This window comes from Oncorhynchus kisutch, unplaced genomic scaffold (genome assembly GCF_002021735.2).
Source record: "Oncorhynchus kisutch isolate 150728-3 unplaced genomic scaffold, Okis_V2 scaffold3827, whole genome shotgun sequence".
NCBI lineage: Eukaryota > Metazoa > Chordata > Actinopteri > Salmoniformes > Salmonidae > Oncorhynchus > Oncorhynchus kisutch.
In genome coordinates, this window is record NW_022265772.1 from 147815 (window position 1) to 170130 (window position 22316).

Here is a 22316-nt window from a genome sequence, read left to right on the forward strand (position 1 = left end):
TTGTGTAGAATGTGCATTGTAGAGTATGTTCTTTGCATTCTTTATCATGTATTTCTCATTGAAAGAGTCTATTCTAGTCATTCATCTTGTCTTTTGATTTCTATGGTATTTCTCTCCATTATGACTGGGTATTGGCTCCCTACGGGTTACTCTGCCTTCTACTGTGATGGAGAATGCCTCTACCCTCTGTGTTCCTGCATAAACTCCACCACCCACACTATGATCCAACTAGTGGTCAGTATGCACTACTACACCCTCTCTCACATGAACACTAACAAATCAAATCAAATCAAATGTATTTGTCACATACACATGGTTAGCAGATGTTAATGCGTGTGTAGCGAAATGCTTGTGCTTCTAGTTCCGACAATGCAGTAATAACCAACGAGTAATCTAACCTAACAATTCCAAAACTACTACCTTATACACACAAGTGTAAAGGGATAAGAATGTGTACATAAAGATATATGAATGAGTGATGGTACAGAACGGCATAGGCAAGATGCAGTAGATGGTATCGAGTACAGTATATATATATGAGATGAGTAATGTAGGGTATGTAAACAAAGTGGCATAGTTTAAAGTGGCTAGTGATACATGTATTACATAAAGATGCAGTAGATGATATAGAGTACAGTATATACATATACATATGAGATGAATAATGTAGGGTATGTAAACATTATATTAAGTAGCATTGTTTAAAGTGGCTAGTGATATATTTTCCATAAATTCCCATTATTAAAGTGGCTGGAGTTGAGTCAGTGTGTTGGCAGCAGCCAATCAATGTTAGTGGTGGCTGTTTAACAGTCTGATTTACTGGTTTCAGTGGGAAAGATGGTAAATGGTTCAGACATTAATGGCAAATATAAAAAAACTAAGATACTGAAGTTACCGGAGTCTACAATGGCAGACTGTTAATGTAGGGATAGTGAGAAGTAACATTCAAGACTGAAGCAATTATCCCCTCTAGTGGTATACTTTATACTGTACCAGGTTACTACACACACTGATAATACAAAACATTGAGGACACCTGCTCTTTCCATGACAGACTGACCAAGTGAAAGCTATGACCCCTTATTGATGTCACTTGTTGAATCCACTTCAGTCAGAGTAGATGAAGGGGAGTTAAAGAAAGATTTTAAAACCTTGAGAAAATTGAGACATGGATTGTGTGTGTCATTCAGAGGGTGATTCGGCATGAGAAAATATTTAACTGCCTTTGAACGGGGTATGGTAGTAGGTGCCAGGCGCACCGGGTTAAGTGTGTCAAGCACTGCAACACTGCTGGTTTTTTCATGCTCAACAGTTTCCCATGTGTATCAAGAATGGTCCACCACCCAAAGGACGTCCAGCCAACTTGACACAACATGGGCCAGCATCCTTGTGGAACGCTTAGGGCAGCTTGTCGAGTCCATGCCCAGAGGAAATGAGGCTGTTCTGAGGGGAAAAGAGTGTGCAACTCAATATTAGGAAGATGTTCCTAGTCTATTGTGGACTCAGTGTATGTCATCCTACATGTTTTTAAATAGTACAGTATTTTTTTATTTAACTAGTCAAGTCAGTTAAGAACAAATTCTTATTTTCAATGATGGCCAAGGAACAGTGGGTTAACTGCCTGTTCAGGGGCAGAACTACAGATGTGTACCTTGTCAGCTCGGGGGTTTGAACATGCAACCTTCCGGTTACTAGTCCAACACTCTAACCACTAGGCTACCCTGCCGCCCCAGTATCACAAACCACAGTACAAAAACATATAAGTGTGGGCCTGTAGTATCTGTAAATCAACTAAACATAGTTTTTTATTTCCATATGCAGATAATAAAGCATCATTGTTCATGTAATAATCTAATATATGCATTATACCTCCAGGAAGAGGAAATGGTCATAAATCAAATAGATGAAAAGACAGAAACAAAAATGTTTTTGAACTACAACTTATTTTATTTTAAAATGTCAAATTCAGTGCAAAGTAATGTAGTGCATTGGTGTCTACAGCCCTGTTGGGAGGCAAAGTGTCACAATAATCCTGTGGGGAGAGAAAACAAGAGAATACATTAAATTAATGCGTGTTAACTAATCAGGGTTAAACAAAGCACTTCAAGTCCTCAATTCCTTCAAAAGAGAGAGAGAAGGAGAAAGGAGTATGGTCCCTGCAGTAGGACTACATGCTGGCCATGAGGTTCTCCAAGTGGTACTCCAGGAGGCTGGAGAGCTCAGTGACCAGAGACTCGGAGTTAAAATACCAGGCCAGCTGCTGGCCAAACATGTCATCTAGCAGAGCCATCAGTCCGCCCTGAAGAGAACACCACACAACACATAGAAAATGGCTCTGAGTTACTAGCTTATCAAGAGGAGAGAGACAATTAGAAATACTCCCCCTAAAATGGCATTGAAACCTGGTTAACCATGAATAAGGAAGTCAAAAGGAAGTACACTAAGAATATGGAAGTAAACAGGAAGTAACCTCTTGACTCTTACATTGAGCAGCAGTAGGATTCTATCAGCCTCTGGCTCCATGTTGGCAGCAGTGGGCAGGAAGGAGTACAGGAGAGCATACAGACGCTCCACGAACCCACCAGGGTGCTAAAGGAAACAAAGGAGGAGAAAAGATAAGAGAAGAGATGAGGAATTTAAGTGAAACTGCTAATAGAGCGATATCAAAACATGTTCCAGTGAGATGCTACTTACCACCATCAGGGACCTCTGAGCTGTCATCATCCCAAACAGCACCAGCTCAAAGAGGACATCTATCATGTTCACATGATGTATCTAGGACAAGAAAACACGTTTGGAGAAAATAGGAATGATTTCATAAATATCAGCTACTGTGATGTATAAAAGACATGCATGTGGAAGAACTCAGTGAGACTTGAAAGAGTTAATGAACTCACCTTTGCCTCAGCCAGCTCCCTCTCAATGTCATTCCGCTTGGAGGGGTCACTCAGGTAGTCCACAAAGTCATTATAGGTACTGATGAATTTGGCCTCGTCCTATGACAAAGAAAAGAGCATCTTAGTGAACAGAACACATTTCCCCTCAGGGACGCTCTCTTTCCCTTGAAAGAGAATGAGTTAGTGAGTTACCATGTGGTTGGCCTGAACAAGGCCGCCCAGGAGGACCTTTCCCGCCACAAACAGATGGTTCCTGCTCAGGGTGGAACCAAGCAGGGTCTAGGGAAGAGGGAAGAGTTAGGGTGAGACATCTTCCTCTTGGAGACAGAACAAGAAGTCACAGAGACAAAAAGAACAGTGGGTCCACGCACAGTGAAGGCCTGGCGCAAGGAGACGAGCCTCAGGGCGATGTCCTCCACTCTCTTGGTGGTAAGGTAGAGGCTGTGAAAGGGAGGGAATGAAGCATGTCAACCATTAGAGTCAATGGGGGATAACAGCATTATGACCACTATCCTTCAGCATTTGACAAGCTCAGACTACACAGACATTTAGAGGAACTCACTTTAGCAGAGGAACCTCCCTCTCCTCAGGCAGCAGGTCCTCCTCCCAGCCCTACGACAACAAAACAAGCATTCAAAATCAGTGACCAGTGCAATGACATAACAAACAATCGGTCAATGGAAGGATCTTAATGCTCCTAGTCAATAGTATGTGTGTGTAACGTCTGACCTCATAGCAGTTGTGGCCCTCAGGCTCTGGGTCAGTGAACTGCTGAGTGGTGGGAGTAGAGAAGGAGGCAGCCTCCGACCACGCTGAAGAGGATAGAAGCCCGTCCAGCCCCATGTGGAGAGTGGCGTACACCACTGAGACATCAGTCTGCTGCTCAAAACACACACAGCACACCGGTTTACCACACACACACACGTTATTAGAAAACACACCAAATCGAATGCAAAAATGCCCAGTAATGTCTAGTCTATATACATAGGAAATCATTTATTTACCTGGTAGCAGCCAAGCGTCACGTCCACAGACGTCTCGTGGCGGAGGTGAGACGCATAGTGGGTCACCCTGCCAGCCACACGCTGACAAAGAGAGAATACATATTAAGGCCAAATGGAATAAGTGAAGAAAAGCCTAATCTACTACTGTTTCAGTAGTATTTACGTCTTACCTGGATCCAAGTGATGGACTGCACTTTGGTGGCACAGTAGGGGATGCCCTCTGGACTAAGCCTGGCTGTCTCCTTGGAGATGGCCCACACCAGTTGAGTCTCCAGGCCTCTCACCCTACTCACGTGGTGCATCCTCACCACCACCTGCTGTTGAGATAAACAACAAGACAACATCAACAAAACCACTTCGGCAATTGCTGTGACACATTTCCATCAAGATCAAATGACTGACAATGTAGATTAGGATTAGGTTGTTACAAAGACACATACCTGGGATCCCCCACGCATGTAGGTGATGATGGGGCTGATGAACTGGAAAGTTCTCCAAGCTTTAACCACCGGACCGGCATTGTTCTGCACATTACAATACATTCATGTTGGAAACAGTAAACATTGTAACAGTGATGTGACTGTGTGTGTGTGTGTGTGTGTGTGTGTGTGTGTGGGGGGTGGGTGGGTGGGGGGGGGGGGTCTCTTACCCTGATCACAACAGGCCCACAGTACTGGGGGCTGAACCTAATCAGAATCAACTGCCAAATGCCAGTGGCCTCCTAAAGCAGAAAGCAGACAAGAGATTTGTTTCATGTCAAAGAGACACAACTTGAATATCTGGGATATTTTTCAAACATAAAACCCCAAACTTTCAGAAAATTGTACCTCAAGGATAGTCTGCACATCTGGCACATCCTCAAGGATGATAGCAGCATTCTGGACATCAAGGAGGACTAGCAGCTGTGGAACATCTAGCACATCATCCAATGGCACATCCAACTGGACCTCATCCAGGACAGTTGTTTCTAAAATGAGGAACATTGGAATATAAAATTAACTATTGTTAGGACATAAAAAAAAATAGCAAGATTGCTAATATTAGCTAGCTAGGTAGCAAAAGTTGATTGCTTAGCAACAGTTACTAAAGTTAATGTTAGCTAGCAAGCTACAACATCTCGAGCACTAGCATTTTTGCCAAGTCTGAATGATAGAAATACACAACATTTCGCAAATTATAATGACATTGTTAAATGTAGTAAAATAAGAGTTGTAAACTCCACATACCCTCTTCGAAGTCGATGTCCACCTGTCGACGATCACGAACCCTGCAAAACAGAAAAAGACAAGAAAAACAAGCCACAAATGAATTTGAACAACCTGTCGACGCAGTAGGCCGCCGACGTCCACGCACTCTCTCCGCCAGTCTTGAAAAGCACCCAGGCATTTTCCAGTCGATTGTTCTCAGGTCTCAAAAATCAAACAAGTTTGTTGTCAGCAGCAAAGTTGTTGTTTTCGCACCGAAAACGTTCCATAGAACGTCGGTTAGCTGTCTCTTGGCAACACACGTTCGAAAATGATTGTTTACAAAATTGACAACTGTGTTGCCATAGAAATTAGTTTGGAATTCTGATTCCCTTTAGAATCCGTTAAAATGGCTTGTCATCATTCTAGTGACGTCGACGTGCTCCTTCGTAGCTCAGTTGATAAGAGCATGACGTGTTGCAAACATTGCTAAGAAGATAGATAATGATTTCAGGGATTTTTGTGATGACGAGTTATCTGAAATTGAGATAAAATACTGTATTAAAAGCCTTAAGGACAATAGGTCCCCTGGAAATGATGGTTTAATAAGCGAGTTTTATAAAGCATTCAATGATAAATTGATTCCCTTCATTCTTGCTATGTTTCAAGAATCAATAGAAAATGGGGAGTTCCTGGCATCCTTAAAACAAGGTGTAATTACTTTGATTCCCAAACTTAATAAGGATACTCTTTATATAGACAACTGGAGACCCATTAGCCTGTTGAATAATGATGGGAAATTATCACGTTAGATATTTTCGCATCAGCTCTTTTTCAGAGCATTTCTGATTGGTCAAAAGAGCAATTACTTTTAGAATAACTGTCTTCAAAGTAATGACTCGGGATGTCGGGGTTGATATGAACGCTTCTTTTAGTAATATTACTTGTTCACGTTACATTTAAGAACTTTAGATTCTACAGAGCAATGCAGGTAAAATGCTAGCGGAAAGGTCAGCTTAATCACTTTGCACCTGCACATAACTGGCGCGTTCTCGCGCTCATTCCTGTCGCAAGGCATTCTGGAACTTGCAGTCAAAAGCGTAATTCAAAACTAACCAATACAATTACATATGTAAATAACTGTAAAGAAATATCTTTAATTACAGCTCAATGAATTAACTTAAACATGAACACATTAAAGTTACAACAATTACTCAAAACAATGACTGAATTGGGCTGCCTGTCTCAACGAAGCCATAGAAACCTGGACATGCTCCAACTGAAATGTTCCCTCCTGTCAGCACTGATGTTGAATGGCATTAAATACACTTTTTTTGTTCTCTCCCATCCCCTGTAGGTTTGTTATACATGAGTGGAAATGAAACTCCAGCACACTGGTAGCACTAAAGACGTGTGAGTATAACTTTTCCAGGTGAGTTGAACCTGCCTGTGGGTGCAGTGGGGATATTCCTGGGAGGTCTACTGATGAAGAGGTATAAGCTTGGCGTAGTGCAGTCTGGCACTAAGTGTGACAACGTTCAGGTGGCTGGTCTGTCCGTGTCCTACAACGAGTAAATATGACATCTGATTGGTTGGTTGGTGGGTTGATAAAAACAAAACTTTTGATCAGTGGAATATGAGGGAGAGCTAGACCAAAACACACATGGGCTTGTGCCGGGGCTCCCTCTTGTGGGAATATACAGTATGGTTGTTACAGAGCCAGGATACCTGGCTGTTTTGTCACTGTGCCTGTGTCAATGATAGTTCAGCAACAATTATTTAAACATCATTATTACCAGCCATTTTCTCTGTCCCCCAGGTCCCCTGGTGTACGATGGCAGCCTGTTGTCAGAGTGTAACAGAGACTGCTACTGCTTGGCTGGGGAGTGGGACCCTGTGTGTTCAGACAACGGCATCACCTACACCTCCCACTGCCTCGCAGGCTGCGCCAGCTTTACAGGTTACGGCAAGAACACAGTACCAATACTATTAATGTACTGAAGTGTACAATGCTGGCCCATGTTGACTCCAATGCTTCCCACAGTTGTGTCAAGTTGGCTGTATGTCTTTTGAGTGGTGGACCATTCTTGATACACACGGGAAACTGTTGAGCGTAAAAAACCCAGCAGCGTTGCAGTTCTTGACATAAACAGGTACCCCTGGCACCTACTACCATGCCCCGTTGAAAGGCATGTAAATATTTTGTCTTGCCCATTCACCCTCTGAATGGCACACATACATAATCCATGTCTTAATTGTCTCAAGCCTTACAATACTTTTTTTAAAGTATATTGTATGTTCATTCATATCATGTTCTTTCAGAAGGGCCTCTCACAACATTTCACAACTGCTCATGCCTCACAATTTGCAAGTGATATTAAGAACTCTTATGACCACCTTCTCTAAACTGTCTTGAAATACAACTCTCTTTCTGTTGTTTATGTTTTTGTGGGATGAATCTTACCTGTTTATTGTAATATGTTTCCTCCCAGCAGGCCTGCAGAGTCTGAAAATAAAGGCTGCTTCTACAGAATTCCTTGGAAGATAATGAAAATAATTATGCTATATTATGCACAGGCATTTACAGTATGCTAAAATGAATTTCTCCTAAGATTACCTTTGTGGGACCATAAATGAACTCCGGAATGCACCAAACCCTATCCATGGTAAGATGGGGAAGTAATGCGGCGCTATAGATATACGGGATGCTCTAGAGATAACAGGAATGACTTAAAGTCGCGAATGATCAATGATGGTGGAGTCGTCCAATATGCTGCAATTAGAACAGACCAACTAATCCAACCTTGGTTTACAAGTTAAATACATAGATTTGTGTAGGCATATATAAACAATCGACCACATCCATTTAAAGCAATGATTGTCAATTGAAAATGTGGTTGTTGTGTTATCCTGTTGTGTGCCTTGAGTGTCAGTCCCCTTAATCACATTATTCCAATATTTCCGAGCTCTGAATTGACACAATGAACACTTTTGCAATGATATTTGGTTAAAAATAAGAGTATGAATGACAATAAATGTATGACTTGGATTGTATGCATAATAGTGTAGTAAACAATATCACTCAGCGAAGGAACTTTTGAGGTTTGGAAAGTATCCGTTATAAGTCTCCATGACACGTATCACTTCGTTGTCTTGTTGGTAATAGTAAAAATGCACGACAGTCCGCATTGTAATGGTCTAACAGGTGTTTTTCATGTTGTTTCTCACATTAAACAGACATTTGAGAACGGAATTGCTTACAGTTGTACCTACGATGCACAGACACACAAAAGCTGTACAGTGTAGTTTGAATAAACAGTTTAAATTATTTGCAGATGTATTCCCTATTATTTACAAATCTAAAGATGTATGTAAATGTAAATGAATGTGGCAGAACAGTTTAGCATAGAGTTCTTGTGGGAGTCTTGTCCTTCAGACTTTTTGCCTCCTTGGCCTCGCTTCTCATTACATGGGATTTCCCCAGTGCCAACTTCACATGAGATGGCTGCTGTCTACTGTTATGTGGTGCTGGATGACAGATATCACTATGCCGATATTGCTGCTGTCCATGGTCCTGAAATTTACAATATTGCCTTTTTGCATATTTACGACCGTCCAAACTTGACCCCATTTTATTCCAAGTATGTTTGTGTTTGAATAAAGACCCGAAGAATGAAATCAATGTGTGGATGTTGATTGGACGTGTGGATGTGCTTTGCAGAAGCCATTTAAAAAAAAAAAATCCCTGTAGCATGTTATTACTGGAGCATGATCAGATTGCTTTGTTTAAACCAGAATGAAGATTTGGTCTGAGAAACAATGCCGATTATAGCATGATAGCTTTTTTAAAAATTATAAGGCAATGTATATATGACCCCCTTTCAAAGAGTCGCTCATTTATCACTTTCTTGCAGATATACAGTGCCTTCAGAAAGTGTTCATACCCCTTAACTTATTCCTCATTTTGTTTTCTTACAGCCTGAATTCCAAATGAATAAAATTATAGTTGTAATTTTTTTTTATCTCAGCCAACTGCAGACAATACCCCATAATGACAAAGTGAAAACATGTTTCATTTTTTTTTCTCAAATGTATTGAAAATGAAACACAGAAATATCTAATTCACGTAAGTATTCACAATACATGTTAGAATCACCTTTGGCAGTGATTAAAGCTGTGAGTCTTTCTGGGTAAGTCTCCAAAAGCTTTGCACCCTTGGATTGTACCATATTTGCATTACCACAATATATACAGTACCAGTCAAAAGTCTGGACACACCTACTCATTTAAGGGTTTTTCTTTATTTTTACAATTTTTTACAGTTTACAATAATAGTGAACACATCAAAACTATGAAATAGCACAATTGGAATCATGTAGTAAGAAAAAAGTGTTAAACAAATCAAAATATATTTTATATAGGTTTGGATAATGGGACAATTTGTGGAAGTCCGGATCTACCCCTTAGTGAGTGTTAATTGACCCCTCTCCCTCTTTACCTCAGCCCACCGACCAGCAGGGCATTCGTGACACGGGTAGGGGTGCAGCTCTGCACCATGTGACCCAGGGCAAAGTTGGCGCCCTGCCGGATGAAGGCGTTGGCCTCGCTGGCTTTGTGCAGCAGCACGCGTGCCGTCCCCTCCACCTCACAATCCATGGCCCTCTGGAGGTGGACGTACATGTCACCCAGTGTGGCCATGGCAGCACAGGACACTGCAGAGCGCAGGTTCTTCACCTGAATCATAATAACACACACAGGACCAGCTATTAATGTTGAGCAGAACAACCCACGAACATCAGAAACATGACACAATAATTTGACTTGTTCTCCAAATGTAGCAGATTTGTGCAGATGAATGAATAGGGCAGTGAATGAATACAGCTACCTCATTTATAATGGCAAGGCAGATATCATGGAGTTTAGGCATCAGTATGTCCATGTGGTTCTGAGCCATCACACGGAGAGAGGTCAAGCCCTCGATCTTCTTCTCCCTGCAATTCAGTGAAAGAAACGTAAGCATTTTCCACAACATTTTCCAAAAACATTATAATGATGTTCATCAATTAGGACTTTGGTCTCTTAAATTCAGAAGTTTCTACGCTCTGTAGCTCAAATCTACATTTCCAAGGACACTACACTGTGCTTCCTTTAGCCTAGCTCCATTGGTCTTGTCTAGTGAATGCTCACCAGTCATCTGAGGCAGAGTGGAGCAGCTTGACGGTCTTAGTCAGGGCCTGCTCTGGGTTGGACAGGGGCTGCAATCTGGCCTGGGTCTTTATTTGGCCCTTTGGCTCACTGGCTGCCATCTTGTCTATGGGTTGACAGCAGACATCTATCTCTCTATGAACTGTATGTATTTATTTATGCATTTACTAATTTCCATATCCGTTTGTAGCTTTTAACACTAGTTCATTATGATATCATTTTAAATTTAGCACATATATTTTTGGTGCTCTCCCTGCTCAGAAGAAGGGTCCAATTAGCCTTGAGTAAAGGTTATCTCACTGTGAAACAGGCAAATCAAGTGTGGCCCTGGGCTAAAGCCATTCGTGTCTCTTCCCTTCCTACTGTTTTTCTATCAATCTACCTAGCTTCATCTCCCTGTCTAATTTACATTAGTGTGAGTACATGAGAGGGACTGACCTGAGCCGGTGGCAGCCTTTGGCAAGCTAAGGAACCTTATAGGCCGAGGCAGTTTGCTCCTGGGCTTGATAGGAGGGGGGGGCAGGCCTGGGTGGGCTGTCACGCAACTTGACCGGGGTCCCAACATCCAAGTAGTCACGGAGCTCAGCAGGGGTGTTCATATCCACTGAGCTCAGTCTTCCCAGAGAGCTGGTGGCTATTTCCCCTGTGGACATGGCCGAGCCCAAACTTCTCCTGCCCACGGCCTTCACCTCATGTACCACCTTTGGTATAGACCAGAAAAGAATTCTAGGATATATTCTATCATGCTGTCAAAGAGAGTATCTTTCTAACCTGTACCCCCGCACACTGACTTGGTACCGATACCCCCTGTATTTAGCCTCGTTATTGTTATGTCATTGTGTTACTTTAATTATTATTAATTTTTACTTTAGTTTATTTGGGAAATATTTTCTTAACTCTTCTTGAACTGCACTGTTGGTTTCACGGTAAGGGCCACACTTGTTGTGTTCGGCACATGTGACAAATACATTTTGATTTGATCTTAAGACATGGAACAACTATCTGTTTTGGCAATTTATCGGTCCAAGTATAATTCTGAACTGCAAACTTTCACATTTACAATAAATTTTAAGTCCATCCTACCTTCCAGGCCTCCTCCTTCAGGTGAGCCTCGATGTCCCTCACCTCCTCCATCAGGTCAATGGGTCCGTTGTTGTCAGCACAGCCCTGGTCCGACTGGACTTTCAGTGCTTCGACTCCCGCCTGCCCTTCTTCTTCTTGCCCCTCTTGGAGGGAGCTCCAGTTGGAGGGACGGGAACAGGCCACACGCTAATGCTGCTGAATGATTTATTTACCTGGATGGACTCCAGAGAGTTTAGATCCGGGTCGAACTTGGGCTCCGTCCACCCCCACCACGTTCTTCAGTGGGGCCAGAGCTATGTGTTCAAGCCTTCGTGGCAAAGGCCTTGGTGGAGCTTTCGGCCGCGGAATGCACTGAATAGAGGGGACGAAGTGGTGCGCGAAGGTGCTGCTAACCCCGATGAGAGCAGTCCGGACATAATTCTCATGGATAGCACTTATCTTTCTTTGCTTTGCTTCCATGGCTTCTCTCTCAGCTCTCTGCATCTGCAGAAGTCTGGCATCACTGATGAAGCCACGATGGCCCTCTGGGATTGGGTAGCTCTCCTGATAGCCCTGGATCACAATGGTACAGTATGAAATGTATAGCAGAAGTGAAGTAGGCAAAATAGTTTCTACAGTGTGTCATAAAAAAAATGTAAGCTAAAGATTTTATGGATGAAGGCATACTGTATGTCTATGAAACCACAAAATAAACAGTGATATTTTTGGAAAAACGTTTGAAAAACTGATGAGCCTTACAAAACTTCATTTTCTCCCTCGATTGATGATAAATATTAACACTCTCAAAATAAGAACTTAACCTATCTCTGTGAGAGATCTATCATTGAAATGAGTGGAAATTAAATGTTGCTTGTCAGATCGAACCAGCAATGATATCATGGCAAGGCTTCCGTTACATTGTGATGTCATAATGGGGTCTGTTGACAGTGCTGAGCACATCAGCACATGGTGAACATTCATGAAAGCTTTTTGATTCCCATATAAAATCATAAATGTGGTGAATTTGTAAATACTATATATATATATATATAAACTCAGCAAAAAAATAAACTCCCCTTTTTTAGGACCCTGTCTTTCAAAGATAATTTGTAAAAATCCAAGTAACTTCACAGATCTTCATTGTAAAGGGTTTAAGCACTGTTTCCCATGTTTCCCACGCACAATCCCTACATCAGTGCTCAGACTTTCCGCAATAAGCTGAGAGGCTGAACTGAGGGCTTGTAGGCCTGTTGTAAGGCAGGTCCTCATTAGACATCACCGGCAACAGCGTCACCTATGGGCACAAACCCACCGTCGCTGGACCAGACAGGACTGCCAAAAAGTGCTCTTCACTGACGAGTCGCGGTGTTGTCTCACCAGGGGTGATGGTCGGATTTACATTTATCGTTGAAGGAATGAGCATTACACCGAGGCCTGTACTCTGGAGCGAGATCGATTTGGAGGTGGAGGGTCCGTCATGGTCTGGCGCAGTGTGTCATAGCATCATCGGACTAAGCTTGTTGTCATTGCAGGCAGTCTCAACGCTGTGTATTACAGGGAAGACATCCTCCTCCCTCATGTGGTACCCTGCCTGTAGGCTCATCCTGACATGACCCTCCAGCATGACAATGACACCTGCCATACTGCTCGTTCTGTGCATGATTTCCTGCAAGACAGGGATATCAGTGTTCTGCCATGGTCAGTGAAGAGCCCGGATCTCAATCCCATTGAGCACATCTGGGATCTGTTGGATCGGAGGGTGAGAGCAAGGGCCATTCCCCACAGAAATGTCTGAGTACTTGCAGGTGCCTTGGTGGAAGAGTGGGGTAATTGTCTGTGAGTATAACAGAACTGATATTGCAGGCGAAACCCTGAGGAAAATCAAAACAGGAAGTGGCTTCTATTTTGAAAACTCCATGTTCCATAGCCTCCCTTTGCTCCATTTAAAGGGATATCAAGCAGATTCCTTTTCCTATCGCTTCCTCAGGGTGTCAATAGTCTTCAGACATAGTTTCAGGCTTTTATTTTGAAAAATGAGCCAGAAAGATAACATTGCGGCAAGTGGTCACATGAGTTTTTCTCGTGCACGCCTGATCTCGTCTGATCTCGGAAGCTAAGCAGGGTCGGGCCTGGTTAGTACTTGGATGGGAGACTTTGTCTTTGTCCGTTTTTTCCCACAAGGCTGAAATATGTGCCCTTGCTTTGAAATAAGTAAGCAAGGTTAGTTTGTATTTCATCCAACAATCTGTGCTACAAATTATGGCTACAGTATATGCAATTTCTTCTACTTTTTGAGTGACACAAAGATGCTTATCTAAATGGTGAAAATGCAACAGCTGTTAATCAGATTCACTTTGACTTTATATAGTGCACCAAGGGATAGTTTATCGCTTACGACCACACCGGCCTGAGTGAGCACTTCCTGTTTGGAAAGTTTGACAGGTGTTGGTAATTAAGTCGTGAGTGTTTGTTTGCTTGAGAGCTTTTTTGGTTATTTTCATCGTTTTTTGGAGTATAATTTAGATTTTTGCATTTGAACAAGTTTAAGTTTGGTTCGTTTTTTCCCCCTTTGCAGTTTTGCTGCTTGGGGGAGAGTTTTTTGGGTGTTAATTTTCTTTACTATGACAGACAACATGGCAATGGCTAATGGAATGGACAAGGACAAAGAAAATGCTCAACGGAAGAAAAATGGAGATGAAGGAGAGATGAAATATGGTAAAGAATTTACGGTGGCAGTGGAGTTGATGGGAGAAGATAGGGTCACGACGATGGAGTTACTACGTGCAATTAAAGAGGTGTGTGGAGAGGTGGTGGGATGTAGAGTAAAAGGAGAAAGAAAGTACGAGGTCACGATGAGAAATGGAAAAGAGCGCTTAATGGATGGCTTTATGATTAAAGAAACAAGAATTATGGCAAGAGACATGGTTTCCAATGAACTTATAGTCTCTTTCATGAATCTGCCTGTGTATATGGAAGACAACGCTATATTGGCCAAGCTATGTAGCTGGGGTGTATCAGCAGTCTCTGAAATCAGGAGGAGAGTTTGGCCAGGGACGGAGATAGCAGATGGCACGAGATACTGCAAAGTGAAATTTACTGACACTGTGAAATCATTGCCTTACTCTACAAAGTTTGACACACTTGAAGGAGGAGAGTACTTTAGAGTTATTCATGATAAGCAGGTCAGAGTTTGTAGGCTTTGTATTCAGCCTGGTCATATTTTGAAGGACTGCCCTGAATTAAAATGTTATAAGTGTGGGAAGCAAGGGCATTATGCAAGAGAATGTTTAGGTGGAAAGGAAAGGGCATTTTGCGAAGGATGTCGCATGAGAACTGACGAGTGCAACTGTGGAGAGGTTGTGAATGAGGAGAGGAGCCAAGATCTTTTTGTGGAGACTGATGTATCACCGAGACCAGAAGAAGATGATGGAGGAGAGGACGTGGTGGAGGGTGGAGAGACGGAGAACGCAAGAAGGGAGAAAATCGAACAGAAGACGAACGAAATAGGGAGCAGTATGGACTCAGAAATAAGAAGAGGGAGTTCTCAGGAGGAGAAGGGGAGTGGGCTGGATGGAGGAACTGGGGACTCACAGATTTTGGGGGGGACCTCGGGCTATGTGGGTGCCTCGGAAGAAGGTGAAGTGGAGGGGAGTGGGATGCTGACAATAATAAAGGAGACACAAATGGATACAGGAAGCACAACAGGCACCGGAAAGAAGAGTTTAAGTTTCAATTTCAGATTCAGATGACATGGAACAGATTGACAGAAAATGGGGAGGCTACAGGAAGAGGAAAGCGGCGGCGGAGGTGAAAAAGGACAGAAAAGGAAGAAAACATGACAACAGATAGAGGTAAATGAGAAAATATTTATTATTTTTACTATTTATCGGAATGGTTAATTTTATGTCAATAAATGCGAATGGTTTAAGAACAATGGAAAAATTTCAAAGAATAGTGAAAATGAAGAATTCTGATATTTTATGCCTTCAAGAAACACATTGGGACAATATATGTATTTTAGAAGTTAAAAAAATATGGAGAGATTTTATTTTTGTTAACAATGGCAGGGGTAATTCATGTGGTGTTGCTATTTTATTGAAGAAGGATGTGGTAGAGAATGTGAAACATATATATAATGATAATAATGGGAGGATTTTAATTTTGGATTTTGAATATATGAGTATGGTTTTTAGAATTATAAATATTTACGCGCCTAATAATGAAATAGAGCGCAAAGATTTATTTTTAGAATTAGGGAAATGGTGTGAGGGGAATTGTATTGTAGTTGGGGATTTTAATGTTAAAATGGATAGACTGGATATGACAAGAGGAGCTATTTTTAGAAGTGATGTATCTAGGGGGGTTTTAAAGAAGATGATGTTAGAAAAAGGAATAATTGATATGTGGAGAGAGGAAAATCCAGACAAAAGAGAATTTTCTAGAAGGCAGGTGGTTTTAGGGGATTTGAAACAAACAAGGATAGATCTGGTTTTAGTAAAAGAAGGTTTAAGGAATTTTATGAAAGATATTAAGTATGTTTTACAACTTTTAGTGATCATGCAGGTTTAACATGTTCAGTGGGTTTAGATAAGGAAAGAACAGGGGGTGGAATATGGTGTATGAATGCAGGGTATTTAGAAGATGAGGAATATGGGAAACAAATTAAATCTTTGATAGCATGTGAAATGGAGGATAAGCGGAAAGAGAATGATAAGTGTTTATGGTGGGACAAGGTTAAGGAAAAAATAAAAGGTTTTAGTATAAGATATGCAAGGAAAAAGAGAGGAAAGATGAAAAGAGAAGAAAATGAGTTGAGGGCTAGATTGGATGAAGAAATGGGGAAGTGTGACAGTGAACTTAATCATAATATAGAAACGTTTTTAGATTTAAAAGCAAAACTGAGTAAATATGAAATAGATAAGTGTAAGGGTGCAATTATAAGAAGTAAGGCAAAGTATGTTTTGGAGGGGGAGAAATGTACTTCATTTTTTCTTGGTTTAGAGAAGAATAAACAGAGGAGAACATATATTAGAGAGATTGAAAATGTAAAGGGTGAAGTTGTCAATGATTATGTAGAGATATTAGAAACAGTGCAGAATTTTTATAAGGATTTATTTAAGAAAGGGGAGGTGGATGAGGGGTGTGTAAAGGAGATATTGGATAGTGTGGATGTGCAAATTGATGTTGAGGATAAACAAATGTGTGTGGGAAGATAACAGTGAATAAAGATAAAGATGCGATAAAGGGGTTACAAGTAAATAAGAGACCTGGAGTGGATGGAATAATTGCAGAATTTTATAAAATATATGAACGTTTTTTAGCAGCTATTTTATTGGAGGTTTATCAATATATGGAGGATAATAATAGTGTTTCAGAATCTATGGTGACAGGGCTGATAACGATTTTATATAAAAATAAGGGGAGCAAATTGAAACTGGAGAATTATAGGCCAATTAGTTTATTAAATTCGGATTATAAGATTTTAGCTAAGATACTGGCAAATAGAATGAAGCAAGTTTTAAATGATATTATAGCACCTACACAGAATTATAGTGTGCCTGGTAGAGATATTGCTGATACAATTAATACGATTAGAGATGTGATAAATAAAATGAATCATGATAAGATAGGGGGAATAGTGTTAAGCATAGATTTAAATAAAGCCTTTGATAGGGTAGAACATGATTTTATGTTTAGGGTAATGGATAAATATGGTTTTGGTAATAGAATAATAGGATGGATAAAATTATTATATAAGAAGGCAAAAAGTAGGGTGAAGTGTAATGGAGTTTTAACTGATTCTTTTATTCTTGAGAGATCTGTGAGACAGGGGTGCCCTTTATCAGCTTTATTATTTGTTTTATCGGTAGAACCTTTAGCAGCATTTCTTAAAAAAGATCATCTTATAAATTGTGTACAGACTCCACAAGGAGGTTTTAGTTTGATTCATCAATACGCAGATGATACCACTATAACAGTTAGAGATGAGGGAAGTGTTAAAAGGGTGATGGAGTGTTTTAAAGTATATGGACAAGCATCAGGGGCAAAGGTTAACATGGAGAAGTCAGTTGTAATGTATATTGGGAAGATTAATGAGGGAAATTTTACTTTTAAGGTGGTAAACGATTATTTTAAGGTGTTAGGAGTTTTTTTAGGGGTGAAGGAAATGGAAGCTAGGGATTTGACATGGAGTGGTGTAATAAATAAAGTTAGAAAGGTGGTAAATATGTGGAAGGGGAGGTCTTTGAAGTTAAAAGGGAAAGTCATTGTGATAAATTCCTTGTTGATGTCAATTTTTATTTACGTAATGAATGTTTTGGATATGCCAGAATGGGTTTTATCTGAAATGAATAAGATTTTAGTACATTTTTTATGGGATGGGAAGGGGGTGAAAATAGCTTTTAAAACTTTGATTGCAGGTTATGAGGAGGGGGGTTTGAAGTTGGTAGATTTAAGTGTAAGGAAAACAGCAATTAGAGTAAAAATGGTACGGAAATATTTATTTGGTGAATTGGATTATGGGTGGAAAAGGTTTTTTAAAGATTATTTGCAAGAGGTAGGGAGGGTGGGGGACAATGGTTTATTGATGAGTATGAAGAAGGAAATGGTAGGTAATATATCGTTGTTTTATAGAGAAGTATTTGAGGCTTGGGGGCAATTTTTACCAAATATTTCTTATGAATGTACCATTTTAGAAAATATTTTAAATCAGCCGATATTTTTAAATCCAAAGATAAAGTGTAATAATATGACGTTGTTTTGTAAATATTTTATGAGGGCTGGGATGAGGCAGATAGGTGACATAGTATATGAGGTAATTCCTGGGTTCCTTCCGTTTCAAGCAATATATGATAATGTGGTTGAAATAGATGAAGAGATAAGTAAAACTACTGTGGAGAATAATTACAAGAAAATATTAGAATGTATTCCTGGGGAGTGGGTGATTTTAATAAATAAAGAGGTGGCTAAAAGAGCGAGGGGTTTACCGGTTTTATATTATGAAAGTAATGGGGAGAAACATGATTTATCAGGTTTGAAAGTTAAAATGGTTTATAGTAAATGTATTTTAAAAGAGATAAAAGTTCCTGCTTCGGAAAAAGTGTGGTCTAGGGTGTTTGCAAATATGGATGTGAAATCAATATGGAAGAATGTCAATGTAAAATATATTTCTATAGAGTGTGAAGACAACGATTTTAAATTGAAACATAATAGGATTTTTACAAATGTGGTTTTGCATCAAATAAATAGGGATATCAAAAGAGAATGTGATATTTGTGGTATTGAGGTGGAACATTTTATGCACTTTTTTGTTGAATGTAGCAGGTGTTAGAAATTAGATATGTAGACGGGCGAGTCGGTCAAGGATCGATTCAGACAAGGTGGTAAATTGTATGACAAGCGACAGTTTATTCAGAGTGAAGATATCTAGAACAGCGTAATTACGGCTCCTCCGCTAGTTCGTACGGAATTGCAGGCAAAAAGACCGTTACAATCAGTACACCACTTATATATAGAACAGAAAGTAGGTTGATTCTGGAAGATCGGATCTTTGGATTGGTTCAGCTGGGGTGTAGTCTGTAGTCTTCCGCCATTGGCTCAGTTGTCTGTCCGTCATCGTAGAATCCTCTTCGGGCACACAATGTTCAGCTACAAAGGAGATTATGTGTATGCGCTGGTTTTGGCAGTTAGTGTAATGCGGGAGCTATCCTGTAGGGGACCCCACAGGCTTTACTTTAAGTTGTAGCCCTGTATTAGCAATAGGTTGGTCACCTGCATAAGAAATTGCATTTCTCTACACAGGTTAAAAGATTTTCATGAGTTTTTAAAAGGGCTTTTAGTAAAACATTGGGGGGAGGAGATTTTGAATGAGGTGGAATGGAGAAGATTCTTTCTTTGTGATTAATGGGAAAAGTAAAGTTTTGAATTTTAATTTGGTTAATTATGTTTTAAGTCATGCTAGATACGCTGTAAGATTAAGAAGGAACATGGGTCATTATGAAGGGAAATGTGTGAGTGTGGAAGGTCTTTTTAGGAGGATTTTAGAAAAGGATACAGAGATAATATATAAATACGGTGGAGGACATTTTGAAAAACTGTTTGTGTGGGGGAGTACTTTTATTGAAATTCTGTCAAACGGGAAACTTTTAATTACTAATTGGTATTAGTGAATGATTGTGTTTTAAATTTATTTTGTATTTTTTTCCCTCTATTATTTTTCTGATTTTGTAAAAGGGTGAATTGTTCATCCTTAATTAATATTGGCTGAATGTTGTAAATGTGTTTTTTCATAATATATATATTTTTTTAAAGTACGCCTGATCTCGTCTGATCTCGGAAACTAAGCAGGGTCGGGCCTGGTTAGTACTTGGATGGGAGACCGCCTGGGAATACCAGGTGCTGTAAGCTTTTTGTAAACTCTTTGTCTGTTTTTTCCCACAAGGCTGAAATATGTGCCCTCGCTTTGAAATAAGTAAGCAAGGTTAGTTTGTATTTCATCCAACAATCTGTGCTACAAATTATGGCTACAGTATATGCAATTTCTTCCACTTTTTGAGTGACACAAAGATGCTTATCTAAATGGTGAAAATGCAACAGCTGTTAATCAGACTCACTTTGACTTTATATAGTGCACCAAGGGATAGTTTCTCGCTTACGACCACACCGGCCTCAGTACGCCTGATCTCGTCTGATCTCGGAAGCTAAGCAGGGTCGGGCCTGGTTAGTACTTGGATGGGAGACCGCCTGGGAATACCAGGTGCTGTAAGTGTTTTGCTCCAGCAGAGGGTTCTCGTGTCATGCGTGGAGCAACTGCCTTTTATTTATCACCCTAATGTTATCTTTTTATTGGACTAAATGCAGTTTGTTAGTGCTTCCCTGCCCTGATCATATCAAATAATGGACAGTGCGTTTCCCTCAATCTAGGCAGTGCATTCAGCATTTCTTTTTAGGCTAGGAGACTGTCAATGTCTGTAGTCCATTAGGGCCCTGTAAAATCCCTTCAATGTTTCTCCATTTACATTTCCCCGTTGTGTCACGCCTTGGTCTAAGTATTTTGTGTTTATCTTCATGTATTGGGTCAGGCCAGGGTGTGGCATGAGGTTTTGTATTGTGGTGTGTTTTGTCTTGGGGTTTTGGTGTGTAGGTATTGGGATTGTAGCTAGTGGGGTTATCTAGCAAGGTCTATGGCTGTCTGGAGTGGTTCTCAATCAGAGGCAGGTGTTTATCGTTGTCTCTGATTGGGAACCATATTTAGGCAGCCATATTCTTTGAGTTTGTCGTGGGTGATTGTCCTCTGTTAGTTTGCACCAGTATAGGCTATTTCGGTTTTCGTTACGGTCTTTGTTTTGTAGTGTTTATTCGTGTTGTACGTAGTTCATTAAACATGGATCGAAATCTACACGCTGCAGTTTGGTCCGACTCTCCTTCACACCTAGAAAACCGTAACACGTTGACCGTTTGTCCCTGCATCTATAGGTTTTCGCTCTCTAAAATGTACACCTTTTTAATAGAACATCCAATCATGTTATATTTCTATGTCCACGACAACGTTTAAAACCCTAGCAGGAAACCAAATAAGACAGATTTTGGGGTGTAGTTACCCTTCAACTAGGCATGTCAGATAAGAATGACGGCCTAGGAACTGCCTTGTTCAGGGGCAGATTTACCTTCTCGGCTCAGGGATTTGATCTTGCAACCTTCTGGTTACTAGTCCAACGCTCTACCCACCTGCCCGCCCAAGATTGAACTCGTATAATATTATAAATAAAATGCACTTCTTCAATAAAGCGTTTCACATTCTCCACTGGTTGAAATACTATTGTGTCCTCAGATTAATGGAGTTAGATATGCATACGTTTTTTCCCTGTATATGAATTACAAATCAATCATGTTTGGTCTATTGTATAGTTACAATGTGTATTCATTGATATCCCAGGAGCAGTAAACACTGAAGTGTATAATTGTAATACATACGTGCAGACACCGCATCGTTTGATATGACTGAAAGTGTCTGTCATACCAGAACCACACCTTTCTTTGCCAAGGAAGAGTACATGATCGGTGAATATTTTCACCAGGCTACAAGATGGGAATCTCATACGTGGTATTAACTAAAATTCATGTGTATAGGTCTTGCATCCTTGGCACAATAAAGGTATATTCTACTCTAGGCTTCATTAATGCCATTCAGACTTGAGGTTCATTGATTGGTATGAATATTAGTACAGAACTACGTTTTAGGGTCCATACCCAGAGCGGCAACAGTTATTTTTAATCCGACTCAAGCAAGTAAATAGCTAGCCATGTTACTTTAGCTGCATTACAAGGCAAGCTTACAATTGTGCAGTCAATGCTTTAACCAGCTAGATGCTTTACAGCCACTGTTTAACAAGACAACATCCTGGTTTGTTGGTTCTCAGGAGTCCCTGAAAGACAAATTACAAATTCATTCTCCTAACACTAGCTAGTCTGAACTTGCTAAATAGAGATTTTTGTAATTTAACTATGACAAAAAAAATATATAGCCACGTCTCTACATTATCACATTCCTCTCAAATTGTACATTTGCTTGACTCGTTAAGACAACTTCCATCTGTTTTGTCAGCAATCTTCGTTGAGCGCCACAAGGCAAGGGTGGCTCGTGTCAAAATTAGTCTTGGTCATCCCAAAGCCTTGGGACCCAAATGCATAATGATTGCGCAAACTCCCCCTTGTGGTGGTCTGGAGCAATGAAACCGTCCCGCGGTGCAAGCTCGCAACTTTAAGGAGTGTCTTCAGTCCCCGCTGTTCCGTACGGTGTGTGTTGAAATCTTATCCTGATGCGGAATAGATTGCAACGTATTCGTGGCTCTACCTTCGTAGTTCAGACTTGGAGACTGTGAAGAGATGTCTTGTGGGGAATGCATGGGTGTCTGAGCTGTGCGTGAGTTTAAAACAGACAGCTCGGTACATTCAGCTTGTCAACAC

At 40.6% G+C, this 22316-nt stretch overlaps 2 protein-coding genes and 1 pseudogene across 4 annotated transcripts; 1 reads left to right on the top strand and 2 right to left on the bottom strand.

Moving 5' to 3' along the window:
- Nucleotides 1-1925: 1925 nt before the first annotated feature.
- Nucleotides 1926-5608, bottom strand: LOC116371925 (uncharacterized). 3 transcript variants are annotated; one of them, XM_031821068.1, is made up of 14 exons: nt 5127-5606; nt 4728-4867; nt 4550-4621; nt 4341-4424; nt 4071-4217; nt 3901-3981; nt 3626-3775; nt 3459-3508; nt 3268-3337; nt 3089-3175; nt 2897-2995; nt 2694-2774; nt 2484-2588; nt 1926-2031 (listed from the first exon to the last, which is right to left on the bottom strand). In XM_031821068.1, exons 1-14 carry the CDS (start codon nt 5284-5286, stop codon nt 1951-1953), a joined length of 1407 nt encoding a protein of 468 aa, XP_031676928.1. In that variant the 5' UTR covers nt 5287-5606; the 3' UTR covers nt 1926-1950. The 3 variants fall into 3 exon arrangements, with proteins under 3 accessions (XP_031676928.1, XP_031676927.1, XP_031676929.1); XM_031821067.1 differs by lacking the exon at nt 1926-2031 and adding an exon at nt 2153-2298; XM_031821069.1 differs by lacking the exons at nt 1926-2031; nt 4550-4621 and adding an exon at nt 2153-2298 and having other exon boundaries at nt 5127-5608.
- Nucleotides 5609-9578: 3970 nt separating this feature from the next.
- Nucleotides 9579-11485, bottom strand: LOC116371927 (TOG array regulator of axonemal microtubules protein 1-like). Its single transcript, XM_031821070.1, has 4 exons — nt 11373-11485; nt 10728-10990; nt 9970-10075; nt 9579-9818 (listed from the first exon to the last, which is right to left on the bottom strand). Exons 3-4 carry the CDS (start codon nt 10036-10038, stop codon nt 9579-9581), a joined length of 309 nt encoding a protein of 102 aa, XP_031676930.1. The 5' UTR covers nt 10039-10075; nt 10728-10990; nt 11373-11485.
- An 8514-nt stretch (nt 11486-19999) lies between these two features.
- Nucleotides 20000-20118, top strand: LOC116371935 (uncharacterized; annotated as a pseudogene).
- Nucleotides 20119-22316: the final 2198 nt, after the last annotated feature.